The 20432-nt window shown below is 41.2% G+C and overlaps 2 protein-coding genes across 5 annotated transcripts in view; both read left to right on the top strand.

Annotated features, from left to right (window-relative positions):
* The window catches only part of MYOM1 (myomesin 1), a 94448-nt gene extending 83247 nt beyond the window's left edge, over window positions 1–11201 (top strand). For all 4 annotated transcript variants that reach the window (XM_060277896.1, XM_035125930.2, XM_035125931.2 and 1 more), the window contains 7 exons: window positions 82–120; window positions 217–322; window positions 1554–1717; window positions 2298–2334; window positions 3086–3108; window positions 3992–4047; window positions 10421–11201. In XM_060277896.1, the coding sequence (XP_060133879.1) occupies window positions 82–120; window positions 217–322; window positions 1554–1717; window positions 2298–2334; window positions 3086–3108; window positions 3992–4047; window positions 10421–10720 (725 nt within the window). In that variant the 3' untranslated portion in view covers window positions 10721–11201. The remainder of the gene's footprint in view (window positions 1–81; window positions 121–216; window positions 323–1553; window positions 1718–2297; window positions 2335–3085; window positions 3109–3991; window positions 4048–10420) is intronic.
* An 8026-nt stretch (window positions 11202–19227) lies between these two features.
* The window catches only part of LPIN2 (lipin 2), a 34975-nt gene continuing 33770 nt past the window's right edge, over window positions 19228–20432 (top strand). The window contains exon 1 of the mRNA XM_035125932.2: window positions 19228–19351. The gene's annotated coding sequence lies outside the window, so the exon portion shown is untranslated. The remainder of the gene's footprint in view (window positions 19352–20432) is intronic.

The raw sequence follows: 20432 nt of genomic DNA, 5'->3' as shown, positions 1-20432 counted from the left end.
ACTTCAGGGCAGCATTCAGCTACAACCAGGCATGTCTGATCTGGGAACACTTAGTCTCAGTCTCTGGATTTGTTTCCACAGCTTTTGCAGATTTGATGACGGAAGTATGCAAAGTGATTGGTGAGTATTTAATCCCCCCCCCCTCCTGATGAATGACTCATTTGTACTACTCCATGAAAGACTGTAAGACTACAAAAATATGTGTTATATTTTCAGCTTTATCTGCAACAGAACTGAAAATCCAGAGCACAGAAGAAGGCATCAGATTATATTCATTTGTTAGCTACTACTTGGAAGATCTGAGAGTGAGCTGGTCACACAAGTAAGTGGGTGAGCTCTTGCCAGTAATTAAGTTCTCATTCAACAGGAACATTCTATACACATTTAAATTTAGGGCACATCCAGAGTGCTGCATAACTCCATGCTGGCTTTGAATCAGCTTAATGCAACCAATTTTTTTTTGTATACATGCTGTGCTGTGCCTGTGGCTCAGATATGCAGATGATACGTGATCAACCTCAGACAACTCCAGGGATCCAAAGGCCAAGCAAGTGATCCTCGGTGAGATCAGAAACAGCATGTCGCAATACATGTTTATGCAGCAAAATACCTCCCTCTGAACTCAATAGGACTTGCAGTCAAATAAGCGTTCTTAGGACTGGTACCTCAGAAAGTGTCACACCTAGTTTATGTATTTGTTTGTTTTAAAACACCTTTTAACAAAAGGAAAATGATCTGCAAAGCCTCACACAAACAAAACACATTCCCACAAGAATTAAAGCACATTATTAAAGATATAAAATTAACAACAGAATAAATTTGGGGGGCAATGCTAGTGCTGGGTCTTCTTCAGCTGCACCACCGTTCTTGTTTAGAGAGGTACACAAATGGTTGCTTCTTCTAATTTTTACTGTGTTGTTGGTTTGGGAAAGTAAACTTGTGGTCTTGCACAATGCCCTTACCAGTTACATATTATGTGATAACTGCAAACATCACCTGATAACTTGAAAATTTATGACCAACAGGTATTGAAGGTTTGGGGTGTCTGGCACAACAGCTGAAAACAGTTCCCTACACCTGGTCTGTGCCTTCCTTTTATAGGGAGCTTGCTGACTGTGTGAGCAGTGGATGCTTTCTGAATGGCCAGAAAGTACCCAGGAGGTACATGAAGCAGGAGAGCCTTGGATAGAGCCTGTGTTAGGTAGAGCAGCTTTTACCACCCCACAGTTAGTTTTAAGTGCACACAGCCAATACCACTGTGATAGTTAAAATGCTAACCTTCCATCATAACTCCTGCTTTAGCATTGATATTCCTGCAAGGGAATATGGTGTTGAGGTTCAAGTTTGACAGGCACAGCTGCTGTAGACTGAAGACAATCCTTTGAAGTCATATTGGGGAAAACTCCTTTGAAGCATATGGCATTGTCTCTTAGTGAAAGAAAATAGCGGTATCACAGAAATGTTACTTTGACAGGCCATTATCTTTAATAGAATTTATCTAAAACTTGTGTCTCATCTTGCTCATGTTGGTTTCCTTGTTCTTCTTTCCCCAGTGATGTTAAAATGAAGTATACAGAAAGAGTTAAGACTGGTGTTACTGGGGAGCAAATCTGGTTGCAAATCAATGAGCCAACACCCAACGACAAGGGAAGATATATAATGGAGCTCTTTGATGGCAAAACTGGACACACAAAGACAGTGGATCTTTCTGGGCAAGGTAGATAGATTCCTTTTTCTTTATCATACCTTCTATTTTTTTTAATGCAGAAACTGAGAAAAATTATCCTGAGTGCTAGTGACAATGGCTCTTACTCTTCTGGTTATCTGATTCTCAATGTAACTCCCAATAGGCAGAGTTAGAGCTCATAGGCCTGCTGGGCTCCTCACAACTTGAGCTTCAGACTACAATCTGAGCCTCACTAGTAAGTGACCCATTGGGAGTACCTCAAGAGCATAGTGGGCAGTGGAGTTTATGGCTGATAAGTGTTTTTTTTAAAGGATTGTGTTTTCCCCCTCCTTACAGAGGTACTCAAAGCAGCAGGAGAAATCCAAGGAAGCCAACAATAATTTGCATCATTAAAATAATAAAGGACAGTACACAACAGTGTCCTGATTTCCACATAATGCTCCACCATGGTTTTTCTTTTTTTGTCACATCCATAGCCATTCCAGAAGGGTAGCCATGGTTTGTTTTCTGTCAGCAAACCACCATATTCAAAGAAAACTCAAAAAAGAAATAACCAAACAAATAATATTTATAAAAAACTATTAACTTAATCCTGTTCTCTTTTTTTAAGCCTTTGATGAAGCCTTTGCTGAATTCCAGAGGTTAAAGTAAGTATAATTCATGGAAGATACAATCTAAATAGGATAATGGGGGTTCTGTTTTAGAAAGTGTGGGGCTCAGAGATGGCCACTGCTGGCACCCACAGCATTGCTAGAAGTAAGCATGACCAGAAGTGACAGGTGCAGTGGCCTCATCGTGACCACTTAGAGAGCAATGGGGGAGGTGGGGGAGAAGAGAGCATCAGCAGCCCAGGTGTTTGAGAGGATTTCCCACTGTGGAAGGAGAGGAGGAAGCAGCCTGGACTTTATACCTACTGGCAAGTCAGGTTCTGGTGGAGAGAAGTACAGGGGTATATAAGGCTGACAAATGTTGCTGTGGAAAGGTCCTGGGTTGAGCTGAGGACCTGGACTCCAGCTTGGGAACTTAGACTTCCCTAAGGAAGAAGAAGGTATAGCACTCTGGTGAACTTTAATCCCCCTCTGGATGTTTGCCAGAAAGTTATGTCATTGCTCAGCTTTTGTTAGCATTAAAAAAAAAATCAGTGATTGTTCCATTGGCTGACTAGTTTCAGCATTAGGAGATAGAGAAATCTATGTCCTGTGCTGTTGTTTACATGATATGTATAAAAACATCATTAAAACTATGCTGATATGTTATGAGAAATCGCATTGAATCATTTGTAGACAGATTTAGTTCAAGTGTGTGTGTGTAATATAAAATATATAAAGAGTAACTGCTTTTACTTTTAACATCAAATGAAACTGAGGATGGCTTTTTTTTTGTCTTTTTCAATTTCAGAGCATTGGCTATTGCAGAGAAAAGTAAGTGGACTGTCAGTTGGTGTTTGCCTTGACTATCAATAGGATGCAGTACTGCCAGTAGGAAATTTCAATGTAGTTTCCTTTTGAAGAGAGTATTTCTGTTTAGAAATCTACAGGTTGATCACAAGCAGGCATTCAGACAGGCTGAACTAGTCATGAAGCAGTTATCTGTGTTCCCCTCACATGCACTGCCCCACTTTAGCAGCCCTATAGAGACTGGTTCTTGCCTACCATGTGCAAGAATGGCAGAACTGCTTCCCTTAGCCTGCACCGTAGCATATGGGGGTGATTTTTATTCCTTGCTGGCCTTGATTGCCTGTCAATCAACATTCATTGTAAGTAGCCAAGCCACAAAATGGAACAGTTTGTCACCCACAACTGTACTTTTCTAGCAGTATTGTTATGTGTGTGCCTTGGCTTGATTTTCAGCTGGGACCGAACAACGGGAGCTCATCCTGTCGTGGGGATTCGAACCGCCAACCTTCTGATTGGCAAGCCCTAGGCTCTGTGGTTTAGACCACAGCGCCACCCGTGTCCCTGTTGAGCCTTTACCTGCACAATTACTGGCTTTTAAATTTAGGCACATCGGACGAGAACCCTCCTTGTTCAGCTTGTGGCATTGTAAGAGCCACCTGTCCATCTTTCATTAATGGAGCCAGGGGTTGGCAGTCAAATATTAACCCTGCGACATCCCCAGTAAATTTAACATTGCTTTCACTTTGAGCAAAGCAAGCTGGAAATACCAAATATCGTTCTCAGTCTGCATTCATCACTGGCAGCTTGTAGAAGTACGAGATAAAAGAAAGGCACTAGAGGGGAATTGAAATCTAGAGCAGAGATTGTTTTGCAGACAACAAAGGAAAATGTGCTAATGTATTTTCAGATCGTGCCCGGGTGCTTGGAGGGCTGCCTGACGTTGTCACCATCCAGGAAGGCAAGGTACAGTAAATTAATTGAAACCTCTGAAGAGAGAGTTCTGTAACTTTCTACTTCTGAAAGAAGAGAGAGCTTCAGAATACTAAAACTTTGCTTCTTTTAATCAAGAGACAGCACTCTTCATTCATCCTCTCAGTGCAAAATTTCACAATGGTAGCCAGACTATGTATTTAGGGAGCACTCATTTGTTAAGCACGATATGGAAGACTGAAGTGGGTGCCAGCCAAGGTTCAGGCCACAATCCAACATAGAGCTAAGATTACTTAACCCCATTGATTTCAGTGGCTTTCAGTGTGCTTATGTTTGTGGTAAGGCTCAAGGTGCATGAATCAACTCAACAGATGACTTATGAATAACTGACTCTTTAGAAATTCATACTTTATGCACAAGATCCACCACTGCAGTAGTTCAAACCCTCTTCTTCCAATCATGCACAATCTCCCTGTGTGATGGCACAGATCTTCAGATGTTTTTAAGGACATGTTTTTAAAGACAGTCTGGAAAGTAGTTCAAAGTCATTGGATAAGCCTGCTTGTGGTCAATATCAATTCTAATATTAGGATCTTAGTCCTAAAGACATTTGCTTGGAAATATGTTTCACATATTTCAGTGGAATGTACTTATAAAGAAGTATGCTTAAGACTATGAATAGTTCTGCTAGGGTGTGCAGAGAAAGAAAAGGGAGGAGAAGCTCCATTGTGCAGCCAAAAGTGCTTGGACTTAGCAGAACTGTTTGGTTGGATATCGCCCTAACAGTTCATTGATTTCAGTAAATTTCTATGCAAACTGACCTAATCAACATTCCAGACTAATATTTGGATTGGAATGTAAGTATCAGAAGGATTTCGTATATCTTCAAGTATTGTGGTACAGCACTTGTCTAAAAAAAAATCACCAAAATATATTTAAAATGTGTATTTTAGGATAAAAATATATTTGCAAATGGCATACAGTGAGATAAAATATTTAAATATGTAATATATTTAAATATTGTGATAAAATAATAATTTAAGCACAATTTTTATTTAGATTTTTCAAAAGCAGATAAATGCAGTGACGGAGCTGAACAGAGTTATGAACGAACTCAACCGAAATGCATATGGACCAGAAATAGAATTATACATTCATCCCTACTTAAACTGTGGCCTAAATTAACATAAATCTTTGTATCCTAGTGTAACTGGGATTTGGATCTCTGTCACTGAAAATCAAGCCAAGATTTTCATTCTGTGGCAAAACCAATAAGGGTGGGAGGATGGTTTCTCTCTGTGATGGACTTAAAATAATTTAAGAGAAATGTTTTCTCATTATCATTTAATTAAATATGCTAGAATTGTTAACATTAGGCTTTGGTTCAAATGGTGTTAACTATAAACTGCTTTATATAGGATTTTACAATAAGGGATAGAATAGATATGCTGGTGATCTTGTTTCATTTCATCTATTCTCAAAATAATAATAATACTTAGATGGCCATATGTAAGCATTACATTTTTAAGATTCTGGATAACAATATCATATCAATAAACCCGAGTTTGCTTCCAACAGTCATCTACAAACAACTGCTTCTGGCCACCTGATTCAAAATTATACTAGTTATAATCCATAAACAATTCTGAACACTTGTGAAAAGGCAAAACACAACTTAGTACTCTTGTATGCTATTTAACCTGTAATAAAAAGGCACCTCACAGGAGTATAGCATATATTTGGCTCAGTGATTCCAGTAGTAGATTTACCCTTCAATTGCCCTGCAAGGAATAGTGTGACATGAACTGCTTTGTCCTCAAGATATGTGCCCACTCAACATTGCATCCTCAGTCCTTTCATGAGATATACCAACACTAGCTTCCTATCACCAGTCTTTGCCCAGTGCTGCTGATCTGTGGGAAATGAGGTTGAAGCCTGGCGGAGGGTGAGAAAAGCAGAAGAAAAACTGCTGAGTGTATCATTATATTTCCTCTTGCAACATAAGTATTTTTCCGTTGATTGGAATGTGTCAAAATATGTACATGATGGAATATGTGTCTAGACTACGTTTTTCCTTTCAGATATAGACTGCATCAGAAACCTAGGAAATGCATAGCACCAAGAGAGCTTCCAGTGTTATTTCTTGGCCTATATGAGCAGCAGAAAAATTATGCCCAATTAGAAGCACATTTTAGAGTTTGTTATTTTCCTCCCTGTGTTAACTTATACTATGATTGCTGAAGTTGTTGTTTTAGCTATTTTTTTTAAGGAAAATTAGCAAATAAAATCATCACTTCTGCCATACACCCAGGTTTTCCCCGGACATTTAAACAAATTCCACCTGGGCTCCACTTTTGGCAGACAAATCCCGGCTATGTCCTGAAATTCTGGACGTATGGCATTCCTAACTTTTACAGATACCCATTCATTTTTAAAGTGCAATGAGTGAGCCCCGCTCCCATATTTGTTCATTCATTTTTATTCAAATAAGAACTTGAAAGTATAAAAATTGAAAATTGGTTCGTTTATTCATACATTTGCTTTTCACTGCTTTGATTAGCATTGATGCATTGATTAGCATTGATGAAGTCTACAGAAAGGGGGAAAATCAGTGAAATTGACAGACTGGGAGGCTCTGTTTAGTTTGAATATAAACAGGGTGATATTTAGGGTGGCTGTGCCTATGCACCTTTTAAAATTGCGAATAGAATGAGGACCCTCTATCCTGTATATCTGAAATTTGACAGGTCTGATGCCTAGATAAGTGGGGTATGGGATGTCATGCAATTTGAATGAACCAAACACCATAGTTACAGGCAGCAGAAGAATGGCTGGATCTTCCACTAAAATCAATGGAAAACAAGTGAACAGACTATATTAATGAAACTTTAAAAGTAAAAACAAGTAGAGAATAAATAAAAAATCCTTATGCTTTATTTATCCTACCATGGTTAATAGCCATTCATGGGGTAATATAAGTGAAGGAAAAGTTAGATCATCTCCCTGGGCACTATAGGTCCGACCTTCTCTCCTTCTGATGCTTTTAATATGAAAATACATGTCAGATGTTCTGGTCACTGGTCTCCTGTATCACATCTAGCTTAGCTGCCATCAGTTCATGGAGAATTTTTCTGGCTCTGCAGCAGTACAGTGGAAAAACGCTATCATCTCATCTTGTCTGATGTGTATCTCATAGCTGGCATTGTATAGTTTTATATAGGTGCATTACTTTGCTAGCTGTGCTCTGGTTATGCTAGCACTTACATAATGAAACAGTGTTCTCAGTGCTGTGTAAGTGGGTAATAAAAATTCACTTCAGCCTGACATTTGGCATTCAAGACTACAGACAGGGAGCTTTTATGCAGCAAGAAAATTGGAAACACATTTTTTCCTGTCCTGTGAAAAACTCAGGTTGAGATGCTGCCTTTTCCGAATTTCAGCTATACTTCAGATTTTTTTCTCCCTTGGCCAAAATCATTTTTTCCCTAAATGCTCTGTATACATCATCATTATATAATGTAAGCACTGATATAGGCATTCAAAAATATATAGCCTATATTATTAGTATTTAGTGGAGCTATGGTCATCACATGGAATGATTTATTCCAGACTTTAAATGCATGCCATACATGGAAGCAAACCTTTATATGCCAGCCAATCCATCTTACTGATCCCTGGTTTAAGCACCCTTAGAAGTGACCAGTCTGATTAATAATAAATTGAAGGAAAATACAAAAAAAAAACCCACCCATATTCCTGTAAGACTTCAATTCCTATACACATTTTCATGGAATTACGCCCCATTGAACACGCAATGTGACTTAGATTAAAACAAATTGTGCTGTAAATATGACGAATAAAGCTTCTGTTAAGTTAGCATTACTTTATTCCTATAATTTGGAAAGGATTAACCATGCTGGGTTGTTGCCTTGCCAACTGTTGACTCCACCTATGAACCTTTGTTCTTATTTCTCCTTATATGAGGGAGCTTCAAATGGTACACCACTAAACAGTGTTCATAGTCCAATTACTAATCAGGCAAAACCTTTAACTCAGCTGGGGCCTTTCCTAGCCTTTTATACTTAGGAGTCTCAGGGACAAACTTTGAGTGATGTGTTTTAAACAAGCACACTTAACTTGGGTGCATTAATTTCAGAGAAAGGAGAGTTGTGGGACTTTGATCCTTGAGTTTTGGCTCTTCTATCCTAGTTGGTTTAAACTTATTTCATATTGCAGCTGCACTGGGAAACTGCAATAGTTTAATGGCAGTGTACTAACCAGGTCAATAAACGTGGATATAATCAATTTGGATGTAACAGGAAACTGTGGTTTGAACTAACTAGAATAGAAATCTGGCACATGATAGGAGGAGAAATGAGGAGGTGTGCAGGCCCAACACTCATTCTTTTCTTCATAAGCCATGCTTTATTAGGCCAAGATCATTGGATAATATCCAGTTAAGTTATACTCAAGAGTATACCTACTAAAAATTAATGAAATTAAGTTCATCATGTTCATTCATTTGAATGGATCTAATTAACTAACATGGTCTTGGAGGTGGTGTTGAGGACTCCCAGACTGCTGATTTTGGGAGACTTCAACACCCATGCTGAGATGAATGATTCTGGGGTGGCTCAGGACTTCATGGCTGTCCTAACATTTCATCAGCCCAACGTATGTGGTAGACCACACCTCTGGATCTTGTTTTCTCAACTGGACAGGAAGAGGGTGGTCTGAAAGTCCCTTGTCATGGTCAGATGAGATTTGGGCTTTCAGCACCTATCTCCTCTGCAGAGGCAGGGGACCTATTAGGATGGTTTGCCCTCAGAGGCTGATGGATCCAACGGGTTTCCAGATGGTTCTGGACATAGCTGCCAAGTCTCCCATTTTTCGCAGGAAACCCCCGTATTTTAAACCGTTTCCCGCTGGCAGCCCAGATTGGAAAAAATCCCGTAAATCCCCCGGATTTCCTACCTGCCAGGGAGGCTCCATTTTGGGTCCTGGCGCCGCCCGATTTCTGGTGCCCAGACATGGGTAGCGCAGCACCGGAAGTTGCTTCTACGCATGTCCGGAAGCAGCTTCCGGTGCCGCGCCACTGCTGATCCCGCATTTTTCAGCGGGAGACTTGGCAGCTATGGTTCTGGAGGATTTCCCAGCTGATATGACTGGCACTCCTGCTGAAGCCCTGGCTGACCTCTGGAACATCTTAACGGCTTGGGCCATAGATGCATTCACCCCTGAGCACCCTCTCCTGCTTCATGGAGCCAGCTTGGCTTGGTATACTCCAGAGCTTTGGTGATGAAACAAGTTGGGAGACAGTTTTAACATGAGTGGAGGACTCATCAGCCTACCTAGTTGCAAAGAAGGCATAATTTGCTGTCTCCATTGCACCATCATTGTGCCTTTCAGCCCCAGGAGTCACTTCCTGTTCCAGGCCCTGAGTGGGGTTGCCAAAAATGGCTTTGCAGGCTGCATGTTGGACCACCCTGCTTTAGAAGAATGGATTGAGAAATCCACTATTTCCTTAATTCACTTACGGGAAAGAGCAACTAAGCAATTTATTACTTTAATGCAAGTTAAAATGCTCTCATTGCTGAGCCACCACCCAGAAAAGACTGTTCATAGAATATTTATTTTACTTGTATTCTACACTGCAGCTTCAGTTAATATTTATGATCTAAATTAATCATTTGTGCTGAAGCTGATGGTACACTTGCTATTTAGGAAGAATTTCTGGGATGGCACCACTGACAGTAAAGGAAATTTGACAACTAGGTCATGTAATGCTCTCCTCCTCCTGATGCATTTTTCAGCTAAAAGTCTTGCCTAGCTAACAAGTGGATAAGGAATGTACCCTTGCATTTGATCCACATTTTGCTCTCACGGGGCATATATAACACATAGTGCCTTTTAAAACCACATGTCAAAGGGGTATTGATTTCAGGTTGAAAGTGAGGCAATCAGATGTACATCTATTATTATATTATATTCTGCTCAGCCATTCTGATGAAACTGCTTGAATGTACTTTAATTGCAGCTTAATTACATGCTTAGCTGTTCTTTAGATTTAGAAGTCTGATTTGCAACCTTTTTAAAACTAAGAGAACTGTTGCTTGATAAAGAACCCAATATTTCAAGTGATGGCAACATTTAATTTTGACTTGAAATGAATGTGTTGTAGTTGGTAGTAACTATTGGGGAGAGTCCGTAAAATATTGAAGGGCTACAGTAATAATTCAAAACTAGTTGACTTCATTCACTTCCCTGAGAACAGTGTCAGATTTTTGTAACACGGAATTCAGATATTTCTGTCTGTTTTATTATAGAAGTAATGTGAAAACAGAGCATATTCAGGATGTTTATTTAAAGCTACTGTTTACACAAAACTTTTGTGTGTTTCCTGCAGGCACTTAATCTTACTTGCAGTGTCTGGGGAAATCCTGCTCCAGAAGTTTCATGGCTGAAGAATGAAAAGCTTCTGATGGGAGATGATAACATCATCCTGAAACTTGAATCAGGAAAACAAGCGAGCTTCACCATCACGGCTGTCAGTACAGCTGACTCAGGGAGATACAGCCTTATAGTGAAAAACCAGTATGGCACAGAGACAAGTGATTTAACTATAAGTGTGTTCATACCTGAGGAAGGGATGGCCCATGCCCCCCTTCCAGATCACGGCAAAGGAGATAAGAAAAAGAAGGCATGAAGCTAAAGCTAAGATGGACAAGTGTTGCAGAGAGGTAGAGTTCTATCTGGTTTAATAATATGTGTGTGTAAATGGCTTTGCCTGTGAACATGAAGTAGATCTTATCTCTTCCACTCACTTCATTTTAGATGTTGTGGTCAGGCAAAAATGGGGAATGCTCCCCCTCCCAGCCTGGCTTCCTGTCACATGAACTTAACTCAGAAGCATAATATTTAAGGATGTCATTTAATCAGTGATGTGAGTGAAAGGATGGAAAAAAATTACAGTCTTTTATTGGAGAAGATTTTCTCACCAGGAATCTAGATTTGAGCCTGCTGGTAATCTAGTATAAACTGAATGTAGTGTAGGATAGTACTCTAGAAAACAGATGTTAAAGCAAACAAATGTTATGGGTTGACATGATATTAATACACACCAACGCCAGTGAAAAAATTTGTCCCCTCCTCAGTATTCAAAAATAAATAAAACACTTTTCTTTCGCCTTGTTTTGTGTGTGTGTGACTTGTTTACTTGCTCACTACTCTGATGGCTGTTTGCCATCCCTTTAGTTTAGCATCACCACGCACCTAGCTTCTTACTATAACTTTTTGGCTATCTTCACTTAGGTCTTCAACGCAGCACAGAGAAAGGAGGTGCTGGAAATTTTATTTATTCTACACTAACTTCTGCCTGCTTCTGTCTCACTGTAGTTTATTAAGGCTGCTAGGAATTGCAACTCTGTGAGGGGAATAGGGGTCTCTTAAGAATTATCAGCACTGTTAAACTATTTTCCCAAGTTTCTTCGGGGGGGGGGGGAACCATGATTGTTATAGTGGTATAAGATTAAATGTATGGTTCATGGCAACAATATGGGGGATAGCCTATGAACAGTTTTGAACTTTTGGGCAACATTGGAGACAGAATTTTGAATAAGGTGAACTTGAGTAAATTGCTAAGACTTATTTCTCTTTGGGTTTGGTTTATTGGATTCTAGTCTCCAGGGATAAATGACCTTTATATTTTCCCCAGGCCTAGGCTTACTTCAGACATGGCTTTGACTGGCAACATGTGCTTGTGTACCCCCTCTGCCTGCTTCCTGATTCCTTCCCCCTCAATTTCCTGGTTCATGTTAGCCATGGTTTGTTATGGCATTGGAAACCAAGAGAAAAATATTCTACCGCTCACTGAATGCAGCTCTTTGAATCTTTAATCACAACTTGCACATTATTATACGGATGCTATTTTTAACAGGATTTCCTTGTTTGTGCGTTCTTCTTGCATTCCTGTAGCTGACTGTATCTCATAGAGATGAACAAACTGACTTGGCTACACTCGTTGCTGAGATGCATGGAATTTGCCTAGATACAGTAGCCATGGGTAAAAAGAAACCAGCCTCAGGGAAGAAAGGTAAAAATATTTAGCTGCTTAGATCTAGTTCCAAGAAGAAAAACTCTTTATTTCTTCCCAAAGTAACCTGAAGATACTTTGCCTTTTTGTTTGTTTCTTACACCAGCCTTTTGGAGACATGGGGAGAGTAAGCACCTTTGAAGTCACTTTGCTTCCAGTCACAGAGTATTAGACACATGTTTCATTTTTCCATTGAAATTAATAATTTAAGATGCTTAGCTGGGTCAGAGTGTTCCCTTATTTGCTACATTATAAATGTGGTTTGTGGCTAAACAAAAGCTCCTGATTCTCCAAGTTTGGAAAATCAGCTAGTTAAATTTGATTATTTTAAGCAGCAGCTGGCAAGTCTTTTTTTATTTTACATTAAATTGCCCAAGGGAACCTTCAGTATGGACTTACATTGCAGTGAAATCATACTTGAAATTGTATTAAGTTAAGTAAATTTGTGTGAAATAGATCCTAGCAGTTTGTACTGTTTCGGAAATTGCTCCATTTTTATTTGCTCAAATTAAAGCACTTCAGGAAGATGAATTGGAATGGTTGGTGTGCACAGATAAATATCAGTTTCCTTTAACACAGCAGGTGTTTCATAACAAAGGGAGGCTATGTTTGTGATGCCTCTTAGTTGCTCCATAGTGAAGTCAGCAATCTTACCAAGAAGAGCCCATCATAATTTAGGGACAAGGACTTTCATAACTCTTCTGATCATGTGCTCTCTCAGGTAGAGTAAACACAATACTTAGCACTATTGGAAGAGACAAATAAACCCCACATGTCCCTTTAAAGAGAAAGTGTGTGAGGGCACCCCCACCCCTCAACATGAACCATGTGTTATTTTCCTTGAATCAGATTTCATTAAGCCATAAGTAAGATAGATTATTGCTTCAGAAGAGATGTCTGATCCAAATGAAAATCCAATTGTAGAAGATGGAGATGTTCCTAAAGACAGCTGGTCAAACTAAAGGGATCACAAAATGTTGTGGGCAGTAAGACAGAATGGCATAGCAGACAAATTCTTGAGACTCATGGATAAAAGATTAAGTTAAAACATAGGATCATTGTAGTTATATTACTCTTATTATGAAATGTATAGTGTTGATATTAGATAGCATTTCATGCCTGAGTACTATGTCTATGGTGAAATGAGAATGGCTTCACCGAACACAGCATTTTGTCATAAACTCAAACTTGATTGTCATGCTATACTGTAACCATCAGATTCACCATTCCATGGTAGTGTTGAGAATGCAGAGCTAAAGGGAACACTGGTGTGACATAGGCTGTATACATACTGCACGTTTAAAGCACAATTCCCTCCACCAAATAATCTTGGGAACTGTAAGGGAGCTGGGGATTGTAGTTCTGTGAGGGGTAAACTACAGTTCCCAGTATGCTTTGGGGGAAATGTAAGGTGTGTATGTGGTGCACTTACCATATAAAACAGCTTCCAAGGTTCTTCCTATGATCTAATGGTGTTCTTAAAAATGTAAATAAGTTCCTATATGCAATTCAACAAAAGCAAAAAAAGATTCAGATAGATGTGTAATACTCTTTTATCGGCATTTGCAAAAATGATATAATTTTGTATATTTGAAGGCTAACAAGAATTTCATATCCAACATTATGGCTGTTCTGCTTCATGGAATTTTGAGAACCTGAGATGTAATAAAAATAAACTTGCATAACATGCATGCCATATGGATTAACATGTTTTAAAATAAAGACCAGATTGAATGCCCACTCTTCTGAAATCTCATAAAACCGAACTGTAATGTGATTGTCAAGTTGAAGTACTAAAAATCAGTGAGTCAGTTCTAACATTCTAACTTCTAGAATCTAGAGACTGGCTTAAAATCATAACTTTTAAAATAGCGAGCATTTTCGTTTTTAAATCAGCATTTGGTACACAGTCATAGAAAAGTGACTTTTAAAAGAGATCTATAAATTTATGAGAGCTACACATTTACACCATAATACTTAAAGTGCTCCTTTGGCACAAGTCCCAGACAAATAGAAAAGGTAGGCAACACTGCAGCACTAGGAGAGAGTCAGACTGGCTGTATTCCAATAAATAAAAGTTGAAATTCTTATGCATTTGTAGTACTTCAACAGCATGATGTCAGCATCAAGCCGGATAAATGATTTATTCATTCTGTATACTTACGTGTGCTGTATTATTTGCAAACTGGCTTAAAAGGGTACTTCTTTGCACAGCATAGTTAAAACTATACAATTTGATCCCACAAGAGGCAGTGATGGCCACTGACTTGGACAGCTTTAAATGAGGATTAGATAAATTCATGGAGGGTAAGGCCTCTGAATACGTGTTGCTGGAAACTGCAGTATAGGACCAGCTCACCCATGAGGCAAGGTGAGGTGACTGCCTCAGACGGCAGGATCCACTGGAGAAGCAAGTTCAGCATCCAAGGAATGCATCGCATGCTGCCACCGCTACCACAGTGGGAGCCATGGCTGTGGCACACTGCATCTGCCACCTCCTCACCAGCTCACCTCCATGCCTCTCAGTGAATAAGAGTCTCTGCTGTTCTCCGCCCACCCCAAGGGAGGAAATGGTGAGAAAGGCTGCCTTTTGGGGTCTCTTGGACCCCATAATGATTCACAGCAGGTCACTCCTGCATCCTGCAATGGCCCGTGAATCCCACTTCAACCACTGGGTAAAGTTGATTCGATTCCCTCTTTTGTTCCCGATGTAAATCTTCACTCCCCGCATTGTTCCTGATGTAAAACTTCACTCACCCCCCTTTTCTCTGGTGAGGGGATGCCGTTTTGTGGTTCGGCTCAGGTGCTAAAATGTCTTGAGACAGAGCTGCCACAGGAAAAGAGAATACTGTTGCATTCAAGTCCTACTTATGGCCTTCTTGTAGACCTCTGGTTGGCCACTGTGAGAATAGGATGCTGGACTGGATTGACCACTGGCCTATCATAGCAGGCTCTTTTTATGTTCTGAGACTAAGTTAAACAATAGATACAAGAGGACTTCCATATTCTCTACTATTATAATATCACATTATTATTTTTGTGACCGTATAGACACAAACCTCCAATGGAAATAGAGCCTTAGATACTAGTAGTGCAAGTGGACATTGTATTGGGACTTGGGAATTTAGAAACCAAAGTATTTAGCCTTATGCAGGTGGTTTTCTTTCAGCCTTCATGTGTGTGCATGTGTGTATGTATATATATATATCTAGGTAAAGGTAAAGGGACCCCTGACCATTAGGTCCAGTCGTGACCGACTCTGGGGTTGCGCGCTCATCTCGCATTATTGGCCAAGGGAGCCGGCATATAGCTTTCAGGTCATGTGGCCAGCATGACAAAGCCACTTCTGGCAAACCAGAGCAGCACATGGAAACACCGTTTACCTTCCCGCTGTAGCGGTTCCTATTTATCTACTTGCATTTTGACGTGCTTTCGAACTGCTAGGTTGGCAGGAGCTGGAACCAAGCAACGGGAGCTCACCCCGTCACAGGGATTCGAACCGCCGACCTTATATATCTATAATCGTTAAAAAGGAAGATCCTTGTGAGCAGGAGTTAAGCTGTGATTTTAAAATACTTTGTACAATAAAGTATTTTGTACAATAGAAACAATATATGAATGATAACCAACCATTTTGTTCCAACAGATTTCATTTAACAAGTGATGAACAGACCAGGGACCCATACTGCACAGTTGGTTGTATACTATATAACTTTGCTACCTTGGTCTTTCACCTTCCCAATCCAGAATCATGTTCCAATATACAATAGTGTACAATATATAGTTGCTTTCCAGACTACGTGTAAAAGCAGCTGATCCATCTGTAATAATACTACAGTGCATTCAGTTGCCCATCAGCTCAGTATACTCAGATCCATAGCTGTCAAGTTCTCCCTTTTTTTAAGGGAAATTCCCTTATGCTAAATAGGTTTCCTTGCGAGAAAAGGGAAAACTTGACATCTATGCTCAGATCTCCTGCACATCAGATGGGTGATTGACAAATGTATTGTCCCTGCCTTTCTATGAGACTGCTTAAATTATTAAGATACAAGATCTGGCATTCGGTTATAAAATCTTGGCCCATTTCAACAAAAAATATCCATTGTTATCTAAAGTTTTTAATTGTCCCTGTGTTTCCCTGTGGACTTCTGAACCCCACTCACCAAATTTATAGTCCTCCTACTGCTTACATGATCCCTTATTCCAGAATAAGGGCTTTTACTCTTGTAGGGATTTGTTGACCCTCTTTTGACTCACTTCAATCTATGAGTCACACCCTGAACGTGTAAACAAAACCAAGGGTGAACTTAGTTCAGTGGACACAGGGAACACTAACCTCTGCACAGTAATTCGAGTATTGTTGTTACAGGATTGGGCAGCCAATGGGTTAGGCTGAGTAAACATTACTAGCAGGAATCACAACACCTGTTGTGGTCTACCTGTACTATGAGTCGTGTGTGTGTGTGTGTGTGTGTGTGAGAGAGAGAGAGAGAGAGAGAGAGAGAGAGAGAGAGAGAGAGAGAGAGAGAATGAATGAATGAACAGTGTATGCATCAACTGGATTTATATTGTGGCTAACCATTGCAAAAACTGGTGCAGGGGAAGGATGTGTTTTCATATACAGCATAATATAGACTTTGCATACAGAAGTAATGATACAGAAATGCTGATAAGATAAACCACAAAGGCTGAACATATTGTTTTTGCTTTCCAGGTAACTACCGTAATGTGTCTTTACTTAAGATAGATAGAGAGTATTTCACTGTTATTTCAGCACTTGTTTGTGTGATACCATCCCACAAATTGTCATAAGCGATTACACAGTGATATTAAATCACTGTATAAAGCAACAAGGCAGTACCAAACCACTCTGTAGCTTTATTTTTTAATGCAAACCTCCCCGCACTGCTAAATAAATAAAATGTCATAAAAACCTATACATCCAAGCTTTAGATTGTGTGCCAGGTCTGTGTGTACTTGCCTCAGGCCTCCTGCTGCGGACTATAACACGGTTACTAACAAAGTCAAATCCAGCCCACTTAGTAGCTTGATCATTCCACTTATTGACATTTTAAAATAATTATTGACTTATTTATGCTGCTGTTTCCCAGTACAAAATTGTTATAGGCAGTCTTCTCATGCTGGAAACTGAAGTAGAAAAGGGATAGGATGTCTTCCCAGAAGCCTTAAAGTTGCAATCTATATTAGCCAGAGGAAAAGGAGAAGAGAAAATGAGAGGAGGGAGAACACAGCACCACACAGTAGTTTTTGACACATATATGGCTGTGTAGGAGATGGAGGCACTATTAAATTTGGAAGCAGCCTTACCAAGTAAGTGGCTTGTGATGAGAACCTCACTGCAATGGATCACCACAAGTGATGCTGTAGTACAGGGGTCAACAACCTTTCTGGACCAGTGGGTACATTTCAAATTTTGAGAAAGTGATATGGGTTCATTACAAAATGGCTGCTACGAGGGCATTATGTAACACAAAATTAGAGAGAGTATTGTCATTGCTACTCCCATGCACACACCTTACAAAACTTGGTTTTGATTGTGGAGATAGTTACAACTATCAATGGCATAAGAACCCTGTTTTCTCCAGTGTCAACCCCAAATCAAAGTCTGGCCTGCCATCCTGAACCCACTCATTTGCCAGTAAGCAAATACAGTAGAGATGTATACCACAGTACTGTAAGTAAACTATACAGTGGATTCTTATGAGTGTCTCCTGCACAACAGGAAATATGTCAAGACCTCTTTGCAAAGTTTTTTAAACATTTTGCCTCTGCCATTTGGGGAAGGAGTTCTACAACATCTACCTGCACTTATTGTGTAGCATTATTTTCATCAAATAACTTCTAGGGATCTCAGATGAACCCACCACAGAAAAGGTGTATCCTGACAGCAAAAAAAAAAAAAGGAAGGGGAAAGGCCAGATAATCCTAAATATGTTTCTACTTGCTCCTAATCAGTACCTGCTATATACTGTATGCATAGCAACACGTGTATAAATTACCCTGTCAATTACGAATAGTTTTTAACTGAAATGAATCACTTATATTGCTTTGTTATAGTCTGCTTCCCTCCCTGCCAGGGAAGAAGGGGTGAATGAAGATCTGCTTGAGCAACAAGGTGAGGAAGAAAGATCTACATTGGGATCTGCTGCCCCTGTGGTTCTTGTTGCCTGAGGCAGTTGCCTCACCTTGCCTCACAGGTGGGCCAGTCATGCAACATTAATAAAATGGAGCATATTGTTGTGTTTGTATCCCAAATGTAGAAAATATACACAGAATGCATGATAGCAGGAGCAGGTGATGCAAAAGGAATACCCTGGAGGAACATACACATGTGCAACAGAGATGCATTTGAAGTAGTACTCACAGGCATGTTCTCATCTAACAAGAATGCTTTGTAATTTTTTAAGTGTCTAAGTTGACAAAGAAAAACAAAACCAAGAAGAGGGGGACCTGCACTGGCAGCTCACATTGAGAATACAATACCTATCAGTACTTTCATCTGAAATCAAACACCTGAGTCGATAGGAGCCCTCCAGATGTTCAGATCCATGCTAGATTGGCTTTTTTTGTGAAGTCTTCACTGCGTGGAGGACGGTGGGTGTTTATCCTTCCAGGCTCGAAGCATAAGCTACACATTAACATTCCTGTTACATGTTATAATATGCAACTGTATATAGGACTTCAGCACGCCCGAAGCACAATGCACACGCTGGCGCTGGCCATATACACTCTGCCAGGGAGACGCACCCGCTGCGCTTGCAAGAGCCTGCAAGCAACAGATCACGATCCACTTCAGGAGGAAAAGAAGCAGCTCGCTCCTCCCTGTTCCTGCCGACGCTGCTACTGCCACTAATTAGCCCGGGTCGTTTTACATCGCAGCGGGGTGGAATGTTGGGCGCGCGCTCGAGAGAATACCGTGGCCTGCCACCCCCACCCCCACTCCACGTCACGTGCGCCTCACCTCTCCCCCCCCCCTCCCCCGCTAGTTGGTGGCTTCGTCGCGCAAGAGAGCGAGGGGGCGCGAGAGCGGGAATTTCCGTCGGGCGCGCGCGCTCGCGTGCGTCACCCCCCCCCCCGCCTCCTCCTCCGGCGCCGCGCGCTGGCTGCGTTTCCAGCCCATTCAGTTCATTCAACCGCCGCCTCGAGCGACCGGTGGCTGGTCCTCGCCCTCGCCAAGCCTCTCTCTCTCGCCTGCCTCCATCCCACTGAGGGCGGACAGTCAAGGTAGGCAAGGAGGGGGAGCCCCTGACCTCGCCAAGGCAGTCTAGGGGAACCGGGAGGCTTCGAGGGACCACCACGTCCCGTCCCGTCCCCCCACTTCCTCTCCAGCTCTGCGTCTGGTCCTAAGGAGGCTCTGCTGCTGCAGCTGCATCCTTCCTTCCTTCCCTCCTTCGCCCGCGCGCACCACGCGCCCCTTCCCACCGTCGCCTTCGCGCCTGGGTCCGTCACCCCAAACAGACGCCGGAGGAGCTCGGGACTCGCGGCTGCCTCCACAGCTGCGCACGGAGGAGGAGGGAGTCCCGCCGAGGTCACAGGGCGCAGCCGCGCGCCTCTCCTCTCTTTCTGGTCCCCACCCCCCTCCCCCAGCTTCCAGATAGATGGTGAGGGAGAAGCCCGTTTACCCTGGACTAGAGTCCTTGGTCCTCGCGAGCCCTGTTGGTTTGCTTGCCAGTGTATCGGGGGAAAGGAAGCTGGTGGTAGGAGGTGACCCACGATCAATGCCGGCTGTGGGGCCTTCCAGCAGAGAGGGAGGGGTGGGGGTGTAATCTTCCACTGTTTGTAGCATAACTTCATGCATTGTGCGGGTTTTTCTTCTTCTTTATTGTCATCAGGGCAGTGTTTACTCAAGAGCAGCCATTGAAAGCAAGCATGCAGGTTTTTAGCGGCCCCTGATTGCAATCATTTACACAATGCAGCTCATTGACTTCAATGGGATGTAAAGTAAAACTGAGTGTCTGGCTGTTGGTTTTCTTGAATTCATGTGCTTTGCTTGCCTGGGTTCTGGATGTAGCTGTCTGCTCTCTGATTCAAACCTATGGTTGTAGTGCCTGTGATGCATGTAGCTCAGTGGGTTGTTAATGCTTCTGTGACCATTAATGTATGTTGTGAGCTGGGACTCTTGTTGAACTGCTACTTACTTGAATGACTGAATGAATACATAATGTTGAAATCATGCTCAAGTCTTGGTTGAGATTACCTTGAAAGCTTGGCACATTGTGAATTTGCAACCACTATCATGTGCTAAGACTTAATAGTACTATACCAAATTCCTAGCAAATCTTCTAAAATCTTATGCTGCATTTTT

This window comes from Zootoca vivipara, chromosome 8 (assembly GCF_963506605.1).
Source record: "Zootoca vivipara chromosome 8, rZooViv1.1, whole genome shotgun sequence".
In the NCBI taxonomy this organism is placed as follows: Eukaryota; Metazoa; Chordata; class Lepidosauria; order Squamata; family Lacertidae; genus Zootoca; species Zootoca vivipara.
The sequence above is the reverse complement of the archived record's forward strand: the minus strand, read 5'-3'. Positions and strand labels throughout refer to the sequence as shown.